Genomic DNA, 21744 nt, shown 5'->3' with positions numbered 1-21744 from the left:
CGGCAGCAAGGGTGAGAGAGCAGAGGATGACGTAACATTGGAAATAGTTGCCACGTCCCTCTTCGGCCCCTAACAAAGACCCCCGCCACCTTTCTCGCCCTGAAACAAAGGAAGACACGCTTTCGCTGGGGTGGGCGCGGCGCCGCGCGTCCTGAGGCGGGGACAGGGTCGGCGCACCGCGCAGGCGTGGGACGCGACGGGGGTTGGGGGGCGGGGGTGAGTGGGGGTCACGAGGTGGAGAGTGGGTCGGACGCACGGCGCAGGCGCACGACGCAGCGGGGGAGGGGGGGTCACGAGGTGGAGAGTGGGTCGGAAGCACCGCGCAGGCGCACGACGAGGTGCGCGGGCCGGAAGGGACGGCGGGCAAGGATGGCTGCGGAGGAGCGGGTGCTTCCCGTTTTGTTGGTGCCGGTCCCCGCCGAGGCCGCAGTGCGCCTGGGGTCCCGGGCGCAGCTGCACAGAGACCAGGCGGTCCTGGGGAGTCTGACGGCCGCAGGCAGCCTTCACGTGCTCCCCTTGGCGCCGGGCGGCCGAGGTGGGGGCGACTGCCGCCTGGAAGGCTGTTTTCGGCAGTAAGAGCTGCGGCCGGGTGGGGCGGTGAGGGAGCGCGCCTCTGCTGGCCTGGGGGCGGCGGGAGCGGAGTGACGGCGGGGCGCCCGCCTAAGGCGGGCCTGGCCCCCTCCGAGCCGCAAGATGGTCGTGTTCACCTCACCTGTTCCCGGCGGGCGGAGACCGCACCCAGACCCTCCGCACGCGGGGAGCTGTAGGAGTCCCTGTTTGGGAGCTGAGCTTTTTATTCGTTCGACATAGTTCGATTTCTCGTCACCGTGCTGTACCCCACTTACATTTTCTTCTGTTAAATCTGTTGAAGACGCCAGCCCGGGGGGGCATAATCTCATTTGGATTGTCCTGTTATTATTCTAATGCGCGATACAGATAGCTGTTTCCTTCACGTTTGGGCTTCCTCCCCCCGCTCCCCTTTGAAGAATAGATAGAGCCTGCTTTTTCTACTCATTAACGTATTTTCCTGACAAGTGCTTATTATGCGCGCTGCTCGTTACCTAGGAGTAGTGCCTAAAAGGTGTAGTAAGACAGTTCTTGATACACTTGAGGCTGTGTGGTAGGGAAGACAAAGAAACTAAGTCATTTGTGACTCTAACATTTTATATCGTTAAGTTTAAGAGTGCCGTCCGAGGCTTTGGAGTCTTTAATAGAACGTTTTAGAAATGTTCTCTTTACGACTTTAGTAGCCAAAGAAGAGTCTTGCAGTTTCCAGCTCTTATAACAGTGCCTTACAGTAGAGATTCGTTTGGTAAATCCCTGAATGCTTCAGTGGGTTTCATGTTTTCTTTATTCCTGGTCTCTAGCTGCTAGGAAAAGGATTCTCCCTCCTTCGTAAGTTAGTTGATTCAATGTTATTAAGTACCGATGAACACAGTCCTGTAAAGAGAGGAATGAGTCAGAGATCCTAACAGAAAATAAGCAGAACTGACATGAAATAATTGGGGGCATATGTAAGCTATTGCATGAAATTAGTGGGAGGAAGATCATGGAGGACAACGTTTTAGCTTTTTTTTTTTTTAATTAAATTTTAATTCGTATAATTCATAGGGTAAAAATACGGACAAATTTATAGGGTACAGAATTTGCTTCCTACTTTTCTACCAGTGGGGCTTCCCTGATAGAAGAAGCCGCCTGCAATGCAGGAGAGTCGGACACGACTGAGCGACTTTTACTTTTCTGCCCACATCGCATGTCGATAGACTATGCCGATATACACAGTCTTTTGTATATTGTTGAATCACTGTGCATTTTGTAATCTGCTCACTGAAAAAGCTGTCTTTCCACGTGGCAATATGGTCCCATGTGCTAATGATGTTACTCCTTTCACAGTATTTTGCTTTTAAATATATTTTAATTTGTTTAGCCATTTCCATATTTGACATTTTCAGATTTCAGTGTAAGTAGTCAGGTATTGGCTGTTTATGAAACGTCATTCTAGGCATAAAGACAAAAATACAAAATGTCAGTATTTTTTCTCTGACATAACACTGAGTTCACTGTTTTTAGATATAAAACATTACTTTTGTGGAAAAAAGCCTTTTTTAAAAAAAGATGAAATTTTATCAGCATGGTAACTTCATCTGCATTATTTTGGGAATCTGGGCTCTTTTATTTTTAAATGTAACAATTTTATTTAATTTGAAGCTGTAGCATTCATAGCCTCTTTCCCTCCTTGTTAGCCATGTTGGTGTGTTGACTTTGTACTGCGTTATATATTTTATAACTGCACTGCCCCATATGGTAGCCACTAGCCACATGTGACTTAAAATTGAAAATTTAGTTCATCGGTTGCACTCGCTGAGCATGTTTCAAGTGCTCAGTAGCCCCATGTGGCAGTTGGCTACTTGTGTTAGACCTTGCTGATTCGTAGAACAACACTTCCATCTCATGGAAAGTTCTGTTGGACAGAACTATTCTATGATATGCCTCTTTAAAGTCTTCGAAGTCTATAAATACAAATAATCATTTTTGAAAGCATTTATGCTAGCAGAACATTTTTTGTTAATTGTGAAGACCATCTCTTATAAATAATAGACATTTGGTTATTGAAACTTACCCTTGAGCATGACAGTTTCTTTAAGCATATCATCAGTTCGGATTTAGGATGAAATGGAATGAGAGCAGCCACCATTTCTTGCTCTTTGCCCCCTCTTCACAACCCACTTCTGTATTCTTGTGTTGCCCTGAAGGATGTTGAGGGGAAAGAAGTGAGAAAGGGGAAGGAGAAAGGGAAAGGGGGCCGAAATCTAGAACAGATTACATTCCGTTAGGTTGTATATAGAATGAAAGCTTAGGTGAACCAAAAAGTTCTCTACTCTTTCTTTCATTTTACCCTCACCATTGTGGGTAAGTATTATTGTGGATGTCGGATATAATAATAGTCTAGACTTTTTCCTTAGGTTTGTATGGGAGGATTCTCGTCACAGTGGGACACCAAACGACAAGCCCAGACTGCTTGCTGTTAGTGAAAATTATGAACTGCTCATCTATGAATTTAATTTGGAAGATGGAAGATGTGATGCAACCGTTTTGTATAGCTATAGTGAGGAGACATTGCAGAAGCTTGTTGAAGATCAAAATATCAGTAAGTTTTTGCAGGTAGTCTTTCAGCATGTGTGAATCTGCTTTACTATGTAATTTTATATATTTCAGGAATAGTTCTTATAGAGGTAAAATCAGGGAGGGATATTTGCCCTGTCTAGTATAGCAGGCTTTAGCTACATGAGGCTGTTAAGCTGTTAATGCCCTGTCTAGTATAGTAGGCTTTAGCTACATGAGGCTGTTAAGCTGTTAATGTAGTTAATATGAATTAATATGTCTTTTAAATGTCAAGTACATTCCAGATTTGAAAACTTGGTACTAAAAAAGTAAAATATTTCATTAATAGCTTTTGTATTAGTTACATGTTGATGTTTTGAAGATGAGTTAAATAATATAATAAAATTAGTTTAGCCTGTTTCTTTTCTCAATGCAGTTACTGCAAAATTTAAAATTATACATGTGGCTCACTTTTGTGGCTGCCCGTTATATTTCTCTGGGTTAATCTGCTGATCTAGGCTGGTCACAGAGCTGTTTGCTACATTCTATCCTGAGGGCTTCAGGGAGCAGAAATCAAAGCACACTGGCATCTGTTTTTAAGGCAGTAGCATTCTTGCCACCATGCTTATGTTTCTTCTTTTCCTTTAAAAAAAAAAAAAAGAGTCTGATCATTCTTATGCGGTCTCGTGGGTAAGGAACCTTTTTTAATCATCTTGTGGGTTTTTCCATCACACTCTGACCTTAAACAGAAGGCACAGAGAGATCGTAGGTCATCTTTATTCATTCCCTTACCTACCTTCCAGTGACCACTTGCTTAACTGAGTTTGATCAGTAATTGTCTAGAGTTGGATTAAGATAAATGCTGATTCTTTTTTGTTTTGTCTGTTTGTGTTATGTTAACAGCACCAGATTTACCAGTTGTAAAATTGTGACCCATGAGTTTGATGTAATATTTCTTTCGTTTTATAGGTATTTTCTTACTATCTTTGAGAATTCTGTCATTTCACAACAACACATCATTATTGTTCATCAACAAATGTGTTGTCCTGCATGTTATGTTTCCTGAAAGAGATACTGCGATTAGGGTACTCAGCTGTTTCACATTACCCTTACCTGCGCAGGCAGTGGACAGGATTATTGACACGCAGCTCTGCAGAGGAGTTCTCTTTGTTTTGAGTAGTTTAGGCTGGATCTGTATCCTGTTTGGTAAAGATGTTGATGTCGGGGGGAGGAGAATACCTAGGAAAATGAGCCTTTTTAAGGCTTTTGAGTTTAGAGTCTGGGCTATCGGTGGAATGATTACTTTTTCAGTAAAACTTTCAGAGAAAAAGCTGTTCATGAGCTTCAGATACTCAACTGCATTGCTTTATAGTCCATTCAGGTATTTTTCAGTTTATAAATATATATTTTTTCATAGTCATAATCATCCAGTTTATGTTTTTAAATTGGGTATATTCTGCATTACCCATTTATTTAAAATATTATTTATTAAATGTCCATTTTGTGCTTGTTCCAGGAGGGATTTAGATGACTGCTTATGATGTAATACACACATTTTTGTGTATGAGTATAATGTTTATCTCTTACTGCCTCTAATGCTTCTGTTATATTAGGAAATCGTATGGTTTGCATAACCATTTTAAGTTTGTTTTTGGAAACTGTCACAGAATTTTTTGTCCTTAGCAGATTCATAGGTCACCAGCAGGATTATATTAAAAATTATTTGAAGATTGTTTGAAGAATGACCCCTTATAGTAGTGTTTTTAGAACTTTTATTTCACTTTTTCCCTATTTTACATATATCGTTTGTATGCGTGTGTGTTCAGTTGTGTCCAACTTTTTGGGATGTAGCCTGTTGGTTCCTCTGCCCATGGGATTCTCCAGTCAAGAATACTGGAGAGTGGGTTGCCATTTCCTCCTCCAGGGGATCTTCCCAACTCAGGGATCAAACACGTGTCTCTTGCGTTGTAGGCAGATTCTTGACCACTGATCTACCATGGTAGTGACCAAGTAGTAGCATTTTATATATATCATAGTCTGTATTAAAATTTCTTTTGTAAAAATACAGGCTGTTACAAAAAGTGTAACAGAATATTGGGTTAACTTCATTTTTATTGCCAGGTTACAGAACTGCGCTATCTGACATTGTAGGCAGTAGGCATATGTGACTATTGAACACTTGAAACTGGCTAGTGTGACTGAGAAACTGAATTCTTACTTGTATTTAATTACTGTAATGTCTGATACTTGATTCAGTTATTGGAGAACTTTAGAATATGTTTGGAACGACTTGACTGTTCAAGTTCTTAAGTATAAATTTTTGCAGTCTAAATACAGACCAGATAATTGCAATGAAAATTGTCCCAATTGAGATGTGCTATAAGTATAAAATAACTCAATTTGAACAGTTTGAAAAAATATGTAAAATGTATCAATGTTAATATTAATTACATGTAGAGAGAGTATTTTGGATATACTGGGTTAAATAATGTATTAAAATTAGGTTCCCTGATTTCTTTTTACTTTTTTAATAAGGCTGCTAGAAAATTTACAATGACAAATGTGCCTCACACCGTTTCTTTCGAAGAGCACTGTTGCAGAACACTAGTGGAAACTGTTAGTGATGTCTCGGGGGCTGGCACAGAGTGGAGATTCAGCGAGCATTGTTGAATAAACTCTCTGTCAAGTTGTTCATTGGGTCACTAAAGTCATAGTCACCTGGCTAACGTGATGGGTTCTTTAATGTCCATTCTCCTGTTATTATACCTACAAGATTGAAACAATGAGATCTACAATTCTGTCCTGTTCTGTGTTTTAAGTGTTTGGGCATACTTAAGACTGACATTTTCCTTAACTCTTAACTCAAAGACATTTTTGACATTGTGGATGGTAGACAAATAGCTCATGTGGATTTAGCACTTCCTCAAGAAGATGCGTGTAATGAGCAGCAACAGGAGCCAGCCAGGAGTTCTTCATTTACTTCACTGAAAGTGTCTCAGGACCTGGATGTTGTAGTGGTTGTGGGCGTCTCCAGCACTGCAGTTGCTCTTAACTTGAATTTGTACTTCAGGTATGTGGATTGCTTCCTTCTCTAGTTTGAGGTAAATAATTAGAGCCATAAGAGGCTAAAAAATGTACTTGTTAGCCTTTTTTTCCTTTCTTTTAACCAGTTTTCTTCCTCTATCTAATTGATAACATTCTAGGTACTACATAGTGAGCTTGTTACTATATAAAAATATGTACAGATGACCACTGGCTACTTTTTGTTCCTGGATGCATAGCCAAGTTTTTATTTTGATCTATATTATAGATAGCTTATGTCATCATATGTAAAAAGTAACCAAGCACAATTTTAAAAACTCTTAGCTATTATACATAATCTCCTCACTTCTTTCCAACACCAGAGTAGAAGAAAAATGGGATTTACCCTGTTAGAATTGTATCTTATGTGGCTTATGGTCCTGGCCGCCTATGGGATCCACCTTTTTCCATCTTAGGATTTTCTCAGGTGTTTCCCTTGGAGGGCCCACACCTGCAACTTTCTGAACATTTTAGTGAAAATTGATTACTTCTGTGTGTAGCTTTTTGATTTAGAAATTCTAGTTGCTTCTTATCTTATGTTGGAAAGGAATATGTTTGTATCTGATTGTGCATATCCATGTACACTGTGCATATCCATGTACACAGCATCTATTTATTGCAACTTGCAAGTAGGCTAATCAACATTTATGACTTTCAGAATTAAGGGATGTTTCAAGCCATTAGGATTTTTGGTCCTAGCTTAATATGAATGAAATAAACATATCCTTGAGTAATTGAGAATGTACTTCAATGAGTTAATTTCATCCTCACGTATCAGCCAGAGCTTCTTAGTACTGTGATTTTTTTCACTTGTTTTCGATGGCTGTTTAACATATTTGTTTAGAATTTTTAAGCCGGGATGATTATCACGTTTTCAGATTGTATGCTTGTGTATCAGCAGGCCATTTTCACTGACTGAAATACATCTTGTATATGTAGAGTAGGAGGTACCTCCTAATCAGTTTCCTTGGAAAACAGGTGAAGAGGAAGGAAAACCCACTTACCTCCCCTGATCCTTGAGTGCAGGGTTCTGTTCCTCTGGGTGTTTTGGCAGTACCCCAAGAGAACCCTGAAGGGGGCACCAGGCACATTCCTTGGGATAAATTCCTTTGAACTCAGCCACTGTAACATCAGCCAGTGAATAACTTCTGCTCCCTTCCCTATAGTCAATTTGGGGATCTTTGCTGTCCATCTAAATAAACAAATCTATCTCTATTTGTTTACTTATCTACGTGAGTGCTCTTTAATTAGTATAACTTCTCGAGGAACTTGATTCTATATATTTTCTAAGTATACTCTGAAACCTAAAAGTATTTTTTCCATTCCTGCCTCCAGCCCTAGTTCTTCCTTCCCGCCATATGGAATATCAGCCACCCCTTTTCGTTTTATCAAGTCCTATTCCCACTCTGAGATCCACCTCTTCTATGAAGTCATTCCTTACTAAAATCCCTTCCACTTGTAAATTTCTGCTCATTTTATAATTTTTCTTCTCTTTGAACTTCTTTGGCACTTTTTGCTTTGAACTACAGTTTAGCACTTAATTGTGTAGTCTTTCATTACTTCTCCAATGTTTTGGGTTTCCTATAGAGTTTGTAAGCTCATGTAAGCTCCATGTGATTTGTTCATTCAGTTTGCTGTCAGTAGCTTTTTCTTACGGTTTACCTTAGCTGTCCATTCTCATAGTCATAACCTGGGCTTTGTCAGTATACGAAACTATTCCTCCCCTAAATCACTTTTCCACACATGCCACTCTGACCACAACTTCCTGAACTACATTTTGCTTACTCAGGTACCCCCACTTGTCTCGTCTGACTTCACTGGAATTCCCATACACTGACATCACAAGTGACGACTGCATCTCCCTCTGTCTTCACTTCCCTCTTTTTATAGCATAGATTCTGTGACCTGTCATTGTATTCACTTTTTTGAATGCGCCCTAAACTCTTGTTCCTGCTGTGTGATAGCACTTGATCCAACATGTTTTTTAATTCTGTCTTACTCCCTTCATCCACACAACTGAGCACTTGTGAGAACACCGCAGATAAAAGTTGGTGCCACTGAAAGTTCACACTCCTGCTTTGTGCGGTCTCTCTTGTTGCCTGGAAACTTTACAGTGATTTTTTTCATGAGTGCATTTTTTTTTTTTTCTACAGCAATGTTTTAAACATCCGTTTTTCTCAAACCTTTATTCATCTCTTTACCCCCAACTGTTCTTGGATGACCTTACCTCCTACTTTATAAAGGAAGTAGACCCCATCTCATGGGAGCTCCTTCAGTTTCTCACATGAAATTTCTCACTTTCCTGCCCTCATCTTCTCCTTCTTCTGTCCTGTTACAGGGAAGGGATTCCCTGCTCCCATGCAGGCCCATCCCTCTGTGTGTGCTCTGAATCCCATTCCTTCCCTCCTTCTCAGGGACCATTTTCTGTTTCCTGTCTTTTCTAGATCTCCAGCCTCTTAAGTATCCACGTCCATCTAATCACCAGGTCCTAGTCATTCTAGCTCCTGAGGGCTTCTTGAATCTTTTCCACTTTTCTTAACTCTTTTGTCATCACTTTGATCCATGCTGCTGTCATCACTTATCCTAACTAGCTTACCAACCTCATAATTGGTCTCACTGTATCTGTTCTTCCCCCCCCCCCCCCCCAGATTCACCCTCTGAATCTGAGTAGCCAGAGTGGTGTTGTTAAAGTGCACATCTTTTCAGAGTGTAGGCAGGTATGAACATGTGGGGACAGAGTATATATCTTTTATTGGCAGGGGAACAGCCTTCTCCACAGATCATATTTCTTCATTTTCACCCTGCCTTCTCTAACATCATCTCTTTGACAAATGCAAGTCACGCTGTTACCTTCAAATTGTTGAAACGGTTAATAATTTAACTAAGTGCTCGGGGGTTACATACATGCCGGTCTCCCACAGCCACTCCCCTGTGTCTGATCATGCGGCTTCTCTGCTTAAAGCCCTTCTCTAGCTTCTTTCCTCCTTCCCCAAGATGAAAGCTAACAATCCTTAGTAACCCATAAAGCCTGACCCCATTTGTCTCTTGCAAAGCTCTCCAGCCTCATCTTATATACAGTCTGCATCTGCACCTGCACTCAGACTTTGCTTTCCTAGCTATTATGTGTTTCCCTGGTCTCAGCCTAAATCTCACTCTGTGGTGGTGGGCGATTAAACGCCTGGGCTTAGGTCACATTTACCTGGCTCAGATTCAGCTGCACTGTTTTCTTTGAGCCTTAGTTTCTACAGCTACAAAACTGGCTTATATTTACCTCATAGGGTTGTTGAAAAATTCAAATACATTAGTTCAGGTAAAAGTTTTTAGCTTCACATCTACATTGTAGTAGATAATACGTGCTCTTGTTTCTTCATAAAACTAACTTCCCCTAAGGGTAAAAATTTTTTTAATTGATGTAATTACCATATAATGTTATATTATTAGCTTCATATACACAACATAGCTTTATCAGTGTGTCTGACGCAATGGAGGTAAGGCGTCTAGGTCAGCGAAACTTACTGTCTATACTGTTTCTGCTCTGTAACACCTCCACACCATTTCCCTTTCCATTTTTAACAGCAGAGGCAATAACATGGATTTGGGTTTGACCATCACTTTTTACCATGGCTATTGTTTTTAAAACATAGGCAATACCCAGGACACCTGTTATGTGAAAAAACTCTACAAGACATCCCTATTGAAGGTCCCCAGGGGATAGATGAAGATGATCCTGTTAATTCTGACTACAACATGAAACTGACCAAGTTTTCCTTCCGAATTGATAGGTACAGAAAGCTCCTTTTTAGATTTACTTTATTTCATTTTTGTGTGTGTGTGTGAGGCTGACACCAAACCTTTTCACTTAAGTCTTTACAGAGTAGATACTTTTATTTCCCTAAGTGCATTTTTGCTTGGTTTAATGCCTCACTTACTGCCTTTCACTATCACAGATGTGAGTTCTGTCCTATTTCCCAGGTCTTGGAAAGCCCAGCTGTCATCACTGAATGAAACAATAAAGAGCTCCAAGCTGGAAGGTTCCTGCCGTGCTCCATGGTACCAGGATGTTTCACATCCGGAGTCCCCCGCATCTGGCAACCGCAGTACCGGTGTGTCAGATGGGGCCTTCATTCCACAGGATGTCACATGCAGCCCGTGTAACTTTCCACAGAAAGGCCCTGCCAGGACCAGTGGTCCAGGAAGAGTGTGGAAAAGGATGCACATCAGGGAACAGGAGGAGTCCCTTGAGCTTGCCTGTGTGTCTGTGACAGGCTTCACTGCACTGTTCACTTGGGCAGGGGAAAGGACAGGCTGGACCATTGTCCTGTGGGACTTGGAGACCCAGAGTACGCAGTGTTTTTTGCTGGGCAAAAAATGTATTCCTGTAGACAGTGGTGGAGACCGGCAGCTGTGCCTCGTCTTGACAGGTGAGGACATCTTTTAACAGGTTGAAATCCACACTGAGGGCTGCCCTAATGCCGGTTTTACTTCTGCTGCCTGAGTGGTGCTGGTGCCTGCTCGCACCTCTGAGCCTAAGCTTTGATGGAGAAAATTCGGTGTTACTCTTAGTACTGTTGTCCTTGTGTTTGATTTTTAGTTAAGATTAATTCTGCTCAGCTAAATGCTTAGGATACTAAGTCAGAAAGAGTTTAAGAAAGGTTGGTTTTTAGCCTCGCAGGTCTTTCACGGGACTTCAGTCTATGTAGGCAGAGGTTGCAAGCTGGTAGCTCGTGGACCGTGTATGAACTCAGATTTATTTTGTTTGGCCTGCACTACCTAGACTTTTAAAAAGATTTTATTTATTATAAGCATGTAAAGTTAAGAGGATTTCACACAATCTGGCATTTCAGTCATTACTGAAAGATTAAAAGATTTGTCCCACTGGCCCTCATCCCTCCTCCAATTTATGCATTGAAGCCAAATTTCAGTGGTCTTAGATGGGCCAGTTCCTTTCAGGTTGTTTATTTTGTTTTGTTTTTGTTTTTTACTTTTTGGTTGTGTTTCCTTGTACTTCTCTCCCCGCCTGCGTGGCTCCCATAGGTATTTGGGTTTGGTGTGTCAGATATATGTTGATTCAGCATTTATGCCATAATTTCCTGTAAAGCTACTGAGTGTTCTGATTGAACTATGTGTTTCTTCTTCAGTATCTCAATTTTGGTAATCATGTAGTATCAGAGCATGCTATTAATTGCTTTATTTTGGTAAAGTTTCCAGGTATTGATTGTGCAAGATACAATTTTGTACATTATACAAAATACAATTATACAAGATTATACAAGAGACAGTGAAGACAGTATTGATTATGCAAGACTGTACAAAGTAGAGAGGTTTAGTGCTATTTCATAGGATGCATTGTTCTTATGAGAATTTGTCTTGTGTTTACTGTTTTCAAAAATGAAATTATTCTTTGAAAAATTATTATGAGTTTATTAATTGAGGTCATTAGTTACCAGTACCCAATAAACATTAGTAATTACAGTGCTGAAGTATTGAGTAGTTAGAAATTAATTCCTGTCATAACACTAAAACCTAAGTCCAAATAATTTATTAAAGCTGACTTTTTGTCTTGTAGAAAGTGGACTGTCTCTGATTTTGTTTGGTTTGACTCAAGAGGAATTTTTAAATAGGCTGATGATCCATGGAAGTGCCAGCACTGTGGACTCTCTCTGTCATCTTAATGGTTGGGGGCGGTGTTCCATCCCCATACATGCACTGGAGGTAACAGAATTAAGTGTCTGTAGTATGATGATGTTCGGTTATTTTCTGTTGTTTACTGTTACCTGGCTAAAGATTTGGGAGACACTTGCAGCCTAGCAACAAAAGATATGCAGCCTTTACCCATCCTTTGGCTTAGTTCTGGCTGTTTCATTACCCTAAGTCTGCTTAGCAACTTACCCTTTTTGGCTTTGAAGATAACATATTATAATGAACACTGTTTAAGAAAGAAATCTGACTGTGGCTCAGATCGTGAACTACTTATTGCCAAATTCAGACTTAAATATAAAAAAGTAGGGAAAACCATTAGACCCTTCTAGGTATGACCTAAATCAAACTCCTTACAATTATATAATGGAAGTGACAGATAGATTCAAGAGAATAGATCTGATAGACAGAGTGCCTGATGAACTGTGGACAGAGGTTCATGACTTTGTACAGGAGTCAAGGATCAAGACTATCCCCAAGAAAAAGAAGTGCAAAGAAGCAAAATGGCTGTCTGAGGAGGCCTTACAAATAGCTGTGAAAAGAAGAGAAGTGAAAAGCAAAGGAGAAAAGGAAAGATATACCCATCTGAATGCAGAGTTCCAAAGAAGAGGAAGGAGAGAGAAGAAAGCCTTCCTTAGTGATCAGTGCAAAGAAAAAGAGGAAAACAACAGAATGGGAAGACTAGAGATCTCTTCAAGAAAATTAGAGATACCAAGGGAACATTTCATACAAAGATGGACACAATAAAGAACAAAAATGGTATGGACCTGACAGAAGCAGAGGATATTGAGAAGAGGTGGCAAGCATACACAGAAGAACTATACAAAAAAGATCTTCATGACCTAGATGATCATGACGTCGGTATGATCACTCACTGAGAGCCAGACATCCTGGAATGTGAAGTCAAGTGGGTGTTAAGAAGCATCACTACTAACAAAGCTAGTGGAGGTGATGGAATTCCAGGTGAGCTATTTCAAATCCTAAAAGATGATGCTGTGAAAGTGCTGCACTCAATATGCCAGCAAACTTGGAAAACTCAGCAGTGTCCACAGGGCTGGAAAAGGTCAGTTTTCATTCCAGTCCCAAAGAAAGGCACTGCCAAAGAATGAATGATCAAAGTACTGCACAGTTGCACTCATCTCACGCGCTAGTAAAGTAATGCTCAGAAATCTCCAGGCCCAGCTTCAATAATATGTGAACCGTGAACTTCCAGATGTTCAAGCTGGTTTTAGAAAAGGCAGAGGAACCAGAGATCAAATTGCCAACATCCAGTGGACCAAGGAGAAACCAAGAGTTCCAGAAAAAACATCTGTTTCTGCTTTATTGACTATGCCAAAGCCTTTGTGTGGATCGCAATAAACTGTGGAAAATTCTGAAAGAGATGAGAATACCAGATCACCTGACCTGCCTCTTGAGAAACCTGAATATAGATTAGGAAGCAACAGTTAGAACTGGACATGGAACAACAGACTGGTTCCAAATAGAGAAAGGAGTGTGTCAAGGCTGTATATTGTCACCCTGCTTACTTAACTTATATGCAGAGTACATCATGAGAAACGCTGGGCTGGATGAAGCACAGGCTGGAATCAAGATTGCCAGAGAAGTATTGATAACCTCAGATGTGCAGATGACACCACCTTTATGGCAGAAAGTGAAGAAGAACTAAAGAGCCTCTTGATGAAAGTGAAAAAGGAGAGTGGAAAAGTTGGCTTAAAACTCAACATGAAGTAAACAAAAATCATGGCCTCTGATCCCATCACTTCATGGGAAACAGTGGAAACAGTGGCAGACTTTATTTTGGGGGGGCTCCAAAATCAACTGCAGATGGTGATTGCAGCCATGAAATTAAAAGACGCTTACTCCTTGGAGGGAAAGGTGTGACCAACCTAGGTGGTATATTAAAAAGCAGAGACATTACTTTGCCAACAAAGGACCATCTAGTTAAGGCTATGATTTTTCCAGTGGTCATGTATGGATGTGAGAGTTGGACTATAAAGAAAGCTGAGCGACGAAGAATTGATGCTTTTGAACTGTGGTGTTGGAGAAGACTCTTGAGAGTCCCTTGGACAGCAAGGAAATCCAACCAATCCATCCTAAAGGAGATCAGTCTTGAATATTCATTGGAAGGACTGAAGCTGAAGCTCCAATACTTTGGCCACCTGATGTGAAAAACCTGACTCATTGGAAAAGACTCTGATGCTGGGAAAGATTGAAGGAGGGAAGAGAAGGGGACGACAGAGGATGAGATGGTTGGATGGCATCTCTGACGCAATGGACATGAGTTTGAGTAAACTCCAGGAGTTGGTGATGGACAGGGAGGCCTGGTGTGCTGCAGTCCATGGGGTTGCAAGGAGTCGGACCCAACTGAGCAACTGAATTGAACTGAACTAAAGAAAGACACCACCCTTACGGCAGAAAGTGAAGAGGAACTATAAAGCCTCTTGATGAAAGTGAAAGAGGAGAGTGAAAAAGTTAGCTTAAAGCTCAACATTCAGAAAACTAAGATCATGGCATCTGGTCCCATCACCTCATGGGAAATAGATGGGGAGACAGTGGAAACAGTGTCAGACTTTATTTGTTTGGGCTCCAAAATCACTGCAGATGGTGACTGCAGCCATGAAATTAAAAGATGCTTACTCCCTGGAAGGAAAGTTATGACCAACCTAGATAGCATATTGAAAAGAAGAGACATTATTACTTTGCCAACAAAGGTCCATCTGGTCAAGGCTATGGTTTTTCCAGTAGTCATGTATGGATATGAGAGTTGGACTGTGAAGAAAGCTGAGCGACAAAGAATTGATGCTTTTGAACTGTGGTGTTGCAGAAGAGTCTTGAGAGTCTCTTGGACAGCAAGGAGATCCAGCCAGTCCATCCTGAAGGAGATAAGTCCTGGGTGTTCATTGGAAAGACTGATACTGAAGCTGAAACTCCCAATACTTTGGCCACTTCATGTAAGAGTTGACTCATTGGAAAAGACCCTGATGCTGGGAGGAGTTGGGGGCAGGAGGAGAAGGGGACGACAGAGGATGAGATGGCTGGAAGGCATCACTGACTCGATGGGCATGAGTTTGAGTAAACTCCGGGAGTTTGTGATGGACAGGGAGGCCTGGCGTGCTGTGATTCATGGGGTCGCAAAGAGTCGAGTCGGACAGGACTAAGCAACTGAACTGAACTGAACTGAAAGAAAGAAAAAGTTACAAAAGATGGAGGCAACAATAAGCTAATGAGAATAAATGAAGTGGAAACAAGCTATGGGAAGCTCAAGGAGGAGTGATCACTCATTCCTGGTTTATCTTCCCCACCACTCTCATCCTGCTCTAATAGTGACATACCTGAATTTATACAGCATTTTTCAGTTCGCCCACTCCAACATTCTTGCCTGGGAGAGCCTATGGACAGCGGAGCCTGGTGGGCTGCAGCCCATGGAGTTGCAAAAGAGCCAGACGGGACTTCAGGGGCTAAGCAGCAACATGTAGGTCACACACACTCTGATCTGTGCGTCCTCTACACTGTGCTAAAATAACCACAGGTGGCGAGGTGGGTAGTTTGTATTCATTTCAGTTTACAGATGGGAAACCTAAGACTCAAAACAATTGAATGGCCCATAGCTGTACTAATAAGGCAGGAGCTAGAGTCAAACTCAGGGCATCAGGGCACTTAACTACTGTGCCACGTGGAAAGGTTGAAAACTAGAAGTTAATAAAGTTACATACCAGACTCGTCTTTTAGTGGCAGCTTTATTGAGATACAATTCACCTACTGTAACATTCACCTGTCTATGGGTAGCAGTATCATTTACCTATGAGTTAGTATAGTTATGTTCAGAGTTGTACAGCCATCCTCACTGTCTAGTGTTTTCACTCTCACTTTTTTCACCCCATTAGCAGTCACTCCCAACTCTTAACACACCATCATTTCCACACACTGATCTGCTTTGTCTGTGTGGCCTTTTGTGACGACTTCTTTCACTTAGCTTGTCTTCAGAGTTCATCCGTGTAGCGCATGTCAGGACTTCACTCTTTTTTATGTCTGAGTAGCTTTCCATTATGCGGATACAGCACATATTTTTAATCCATTCATCATCAATAGACATTTAGGTGGTTTTTCCTTTTTTGCTATTACGAATTCTCCTACTGTGAAAAGTGGTGTACTAGTTTTTTTGTATCACCATATTTTTTTTTGTTTCTCCTGGGTAATACACCTGGCAGTAGAATTAGCAAGTTATTTTAACTTTTTGAGGAACCACCAAACTCTTTTCTACAGTGGCTGCACTGTTGAACACTCCCAGAGCGACGTGAAGGAGTCGATAGCTCCAAATCCACTTGTTTCGTCCAGTTTCGTCGTATCATAACCATCCTAGTGACTGTGAAGTCAACATGAAGTGGTATCTCATCGTGGTTTTTACTTGTAATTTCCTAATGTCTAATGTGTTTTCATGTGCTTTTTGGCCATTTGTATTGGGTATCTTTGGAGAAATGTCTACTTAAATCCTTTGTTCATTTTGTAATTGTAAATTGAGTGCTTTGTCTTTATTGTTGTGTTCTAAGGGTTCTTTACATATTCTAGATACTAGACCCTTATGAGATGTATGATCTGCAGATATTTTATCCTATTCCGTGGGTTTTATTTTCAGCATCTTGATGGTGTCCTTTGAAACATAAGTTTTTAATTTTGGTGAAGTTAGTTTACCTGTTTTAGGGAGTTTTGTGTTTGGGTTTTGGTTTTTTTTTTTCAGTTACTTGTGCTTTTGGTGTCATAAGTAACCAGTGCCTGTTCTCAGAGGTCATAAAATTTACTCTTAGAAAGTTATGAGTTTTATTGTTTTAGTTTTTGCATCTAATTCTTTGATGCATTTTGATTAATTTTTATATATGGTGAGTGGAAAGGACCCAACCTCATTCTTTTGCATGTAGATTTTCAGTTACCAGTACCATTTATTGAAAGACTTACCTTTATGTACTTCAAAACATTTATTATAGAGAATTTAAGAATGAGAAAAAAAGAAAATTGGTCTCTTATAAATCTGTTATCCCAAAGTAATCATGTTTACTCTTGGGTTATTTCCTATAGTTATTTTTTCTAAATATTGTTAATAATCCAGTGCTAGCTCATTAATTTTCTTACAAATAGATAAAAACTACTATCATTTCCATTTTACAGTTGAGGGAGCGTAGAGGTTAGGAACCCTAATTCAGATATACTTGGACAGTAACTGGTAGTGCCAGGATTTGAACCCAGGCAGTGTGACGGCAGAGCCTCCGCCTTTACGCATTTTATGTCCCTGTAGCAGGTTTAATTAGGCTTAGGTGGCGTTGCAGCATTGCTTTGGCCTTAGTCTCCGACAGCATTCAAATGAGTTACTTTGTTGAGACTCAGGTATAGCCTCATAAACACTCAGTTTTCATAAATGTTCCATATGAAAGTTGAATGTGCATTTTCCAGTTGTCACAGTGTTCTTTACTTTCATCAGAAGTAGTTAGAATTTTCATACTTTGCTCAGTTTATCTTAATCTCTTTGAGTCTTTGGGTAATTCAGCTCACTATTTCTCTTTTCAGGTAGGTCTAATCTGGTATTCAATACATCCACTGAGTTTCAATTTTTATTATTTCTAGAATTACTATTTGGTCATTATTTTTAAATGTGTTATTTTGAAACTTTTCAAATTTATAGAAAAATTGTAAAAGTTATAAAATGAAAATCCATTTACCTCTTTTCCATTTACCAACTGTTAACGTTTTGCCACTGGAGCAGGAAATGGCAGTCCACTCCAGTATCCTTGCCTGGAGAATCCCATGGCCAGAGGGGCCTGCCAAGCTACAGTCCATGGGGTCACACAGAGTCGGGACACTGAGCGACTGACACAACAGTTTGCCACATTTGTTTTCACTATATGTTACTTATTTTTGCTGAACTATTTGAAAGTTGCAAACTTAATAACTGTTTTGCAACCATATTCTTATTTAAGCATACACAGTTTAGTTTTTCCTTTCACTGTGTAGTGGGAAGGCAGGGTCTGTTTCCTGTCTCCCTCAGGGAAGTCCCTTTCTTCTCTTCTTTTCCTCCACACATAACTTTCACCAGTATTTACCACCCAGCCTACCTGGCCTCACACCCAGAACTCAGCCCTTGGATTCTCAGTGTGGTCCCCAGACCAGCAGCATCACATCTTCTGGAGATGTATTAGAGATGCAGATTTTCAGGCTCCACCCCAGACTTAGGAAATCAGAATCTCTGGGGACTGGACTCAGCAGCCCACATTTGAACAGGCTGGAGAGGGATTCTTCAGTTCAATGCTTTAGCCTCAGAGTGGCAAACTTCTGTCCAGGGCCAGAGACCCCAGGCAGGTTTCTGTTATGACTACTCAGATGTGCCGTTGTAGCCATTGACAATATGTAAGTGGATGGATGTGGTTGTTTTCCTATAAAACAAAGACGGGCAGGAGTTGAATTTGGTGCTTTGCCCTGTTTTTCAACCCCTGCTTCAGGCCATCAGAAATTTGTTTTTAATTCTGAGGATTTTTCTCACTTTCTTTTCAGTTCAACTGAGCATTTAAAGATACAAACACACACACACACACACACACACGCTTGCACATACACCATCATTGACCCTTGAACAGCATGGATTTGAGCTGCACAGTCCACCTGTACCAGGATTTTTTTCAGTAGTGAGTACTGCAGTACTACGCAGTCAAAGGCAGGTTGAGTACATGGGTGTGAAACCTCTTATTCAGGGGGATGGTTGTAGAGTTATACGTGGGCTTTCCACTGTGTAGGAGGGTCAGCGTCCCTAACCCCCGCGTTGTTCAAAGGTCAACTATATATAATTTTCAGTCTGTGATTTTTAAGTGTTCTTTATAGAACAGTTTTCCTCAGATTCCTAGTTAGAAACAGAAGTCTGTATTTAGCCTGCTTTTTCAGTTTAACTTTGTATTAATCTGCTGTAATATTTTAATTCAAATAGATTGTAACTTAACTGTGAAGGTGATTCCCCAGGTACCTAACTTTGAATGGTTTTAGAATTACAAAATGGTTGGGAAGATACCCTGGAGGAGAGGCGGGGGGGGGGGGGGGGGGGGGGGGTGGGGGGCGGGGCGGTTGCGATTTACTCCAGTGTTCTTTTCTGGAGAACCCCATGGATTCTCCTGGTAGGCTGTAGCCCATTGGGTTGCAAACAGTTGGACTGAAGCGGCTTAGCATTTGGCATGCACAGAGCTAGAAGTGTTTTCTTTTCAAACCTGTTTCTGCTAAAGCAGAGACTGTTGCTCCGAAAAGTTAGAGACTTGCCCTAGATTACACAGTCATTGTCAGAATCCACACTAGAATTCAGATACTCCTACAAGATAAAGATAGCCTTGTATCTCTGTGTTAGCACATTAAATTGTAAAGTTTTAAAAAGCAATTTGTATCCTGATTTTTTTTTTTCCTATTGTAATTTTTTCCTGATCTCCTCCCGTTGCAGGCAGGTATAGAAAACCGCCAGCTGGACACAGTAGATTTCTTTTTAAAGAGCAAAGAAAATCTTTTGACTCCATCCTCAAAATCTTCTGTATCTGACCAGTTTGATCACTTTGCATCCCATCTATATTTAAAACGTGAGTGGAATGAAGACTTCTGTATTTGTATTTATCATTTTTCCTGTTTAATCACTTTCAAATTATTGTTATGTTTTCTGGTGACTTATTTACTAGCCAGGACTCAGTCATAATGTTTTGTCTACTTTCTGGACTCCTGAGAGAGTTGTGAGAATCTGTAAATGCTCTCATTATACATTGAATATTAATTATTCATATGCTGTACTGTGCTTTGTATTTTTAGTATGCAAGGAAGAGATGATCCTTGAAATTTAAGAGGATTTTATTTAAAAGAAAATAAAATTCATTTGTGAAACTCCCCACTCTTGCTGCTATCTGAGGTATATAGTGACTGCAGCTGGCTTAGTTTTCATCCTGACTTTTCTTTTTTGCTACATTACCAACTCTTCTTTTTAAGACTTTAGCTTTCATTTTTAATAAACAGGCGCTCTGCTTTTATTCTTGAGCCAGGTAGTCATTGCAAATCCTCTCTTTGGAGGGATAGGGTAAAAAAATGTCTTTTCCCATGTACATAAAAAGTTTTATAATTTGCTTTTTTTTTTTTTTTCACTTGATAATGTATTACAGACATCTTTCTTGATAACAGTAGGTATACCTATTTATGGTGGCACAGAATTTCATTATCTGGGCTGTGCCATAGTTCCCCAACCACACTCCTATTACACATTTAGGTTGATTCTAATTTTTGCTGTTGTTGGCAATGGCAATTGGCAATTGCTATAAATTGCTGTAAATGCTGTGTGTTTGTATAATTTCACATATGTACCATTATTGGGATTAATTTCTACCAGTTTATACTCTTTAAATGGAGAAAAGAACAGCCTACCCTTTCAGTCAGTGCATTGTTGGTTCTCACTTGAGTGTGAGTTGACATCCTCTTGTTTTGAGTGCAGAGTTTGCCCTCCTCCCTCTTGAACTGCTAACTTTTTTTATGCTCCACTTTTTTTAAAATTTATTTTAGAAATTTATAGAGAAAGACCTGGTTTGTGGTGTTGAGGGGAACTCCAGCAGCAATTGTGTGGTCATTACTCCCTTCTGCCATTCGGTGGTCAGTGATTACGCCTCCCTCGCCTCCCTCCACTCACACCTGCACTGCTCTGCCCTAAAAGGTGGGGATGGATCTGGAAATAAGAAGCATAGGGTTAGCTTTTCCTGCTCTCTTCATGGTAAAACCCATGTTTCCCGTCATTGTCACACAGACACAATTCTAGAGGTGGGGGCCAATGCTAGAATGAGCAGGCATCATTTTATTTGCAGAAGATTCAGGGGCCTCCATCCTTGCCTTCCCCTGTATATTTAAGAGAATGGTTTTGGAATCAGACAGATTTACATTCAAATTTGTTCTGTGCCACTCATGTTCAGATTAGCTTGGACAAGTTACTTATCCCCTTGAAATCTCAGTTTCTTCATCTGTGGAAAGGGAGATGTAACACCTACCTCTCTGGTCATTAAATGGAATAAGTGAGATGGCATTTATAAAACACCAGGTACAGTATTTAAAATAGAGTAGGTGGTCAGCAAAATCCTAGTTACTAGTAATACCAGTAAATAACGACTCGTGATAAGTAGAGTCCCTGAAGTTTGCAGGTAATAAGACTTCATGAAAGTCTTGTGAGCTTTTTGAGAGGAAGACGTTGGTCTTTGTCTTACGTTTTAAGGTATTGGAGCATCGTCTTTTGGATAGGTTAATTTTATTGGGAGTGTCCTGGTGTTCTTCACAGTCCTTCCTTTGGTTTTTCCTCAGATGTGGAAGAGCTGACACCAGCGCTGGATTTACTTTGCTCAGCAATTAGAGAAAATGATTCTGAAACCCAGAGCAAACACTTTTCAGAACAGTTACTTAACCTTACACTGTCTTTCCTTAACAAACAAATAAAAGAGCTTTTTATTCACATTGAAGGTAAGAAAAGCAGGAAATAAAGGGACAGTTATCCTACCCTTAGGTCAGGACAGATATATAAGTGATCCTATTGCACGAGAGGGCATTAGCCAGCGGAGTGCCATTTGTAATGTGTAATTGAGTGAGTGAAATGGGTTCTAATCCTGGGAATTTTGGCAGGAAGAACTAACCATTGTGAAGGGGGTTATATTAAAACATGGAGATACTTGTAAATAGGAAAAAAGCTCAGATTTTTTTGTTTGATCTGGAAACACTGAGTTTGAATTTTGCCATTTTGTAAACCTCATTATGGTTATATATTTAGCTCATGGTGAATTATTTCTCTCTCTCTCTACTCTCTCACACACACACACACTTTATGTATGAAAT

General features: G+C 40.5%; 1 protein-coding gene across 5 annotated transcripts in view; it reads left to right on the top strand.

Moving 5' to 3' along the window:
* The first annotated feature begins 344 nt into the window (after positions 1-344).
* The window catches only part of SPG11 (SPG11 vesicle trafficking associated, spatacsin), a 73402-nt gene continuing 52002 nt past the window's right edge, over positions 345-21744 (top strand). For all 5 annotated transcript variants that reach the window (XM_070469800.1, XM_070469799.1, XM_070469801.1 and 2 more), the window contains exons 1-9: positions 345-572; positions 2964-3148; positions 4072-4296; positions 5971-6172; positions 9828-9965; positions 10156-10604; positions 11750-11895; positions 19343-19475; positions 21220-21375. In XM_070469800.1, coding sequence (XP_070325901.1) covers positions 370-572; positions 2964-3148; positions 4072-4296; positions 5971-6172; positions 9828-9965; positions 10156-10604; positions 11750-11895; positions 19343-19475; positions 21220-21375 — 1837 coding nt within the window. In that variant the 5' untranslated portion in view covers positions 345-369. The remainder of the gene's footprint in view (positions 573-2963; positions 3149-4071; positions 4297-5970; positions 6173-9827; positions 9966-10155; positions 10605-11749; positions 11896-19342; positions 19476-21219; positions 21376-21744) is intronic.

This window comes from Odocoileus virginianus, chromosome 6 (genome assembly GCF_023699985.2).
Source record: "Odocoileus virginianus isolate 20LAN1187 ecotype Illinois chromosome 6, Ovbor_1.2, whole genome shotgun sequence".
NCBI classification, from domain to species: Eukaryota; Metazoa; Chordata; class Mammalia; order Artiodactyla; family Cervidae; genus Odocoileus; species Odocoileus virginianus.
The sequence above is the reverse complement of the archived record's forward strand: the minus strand, read 5'-3'. Positions and strand labels throughout refer to the sequence as shown.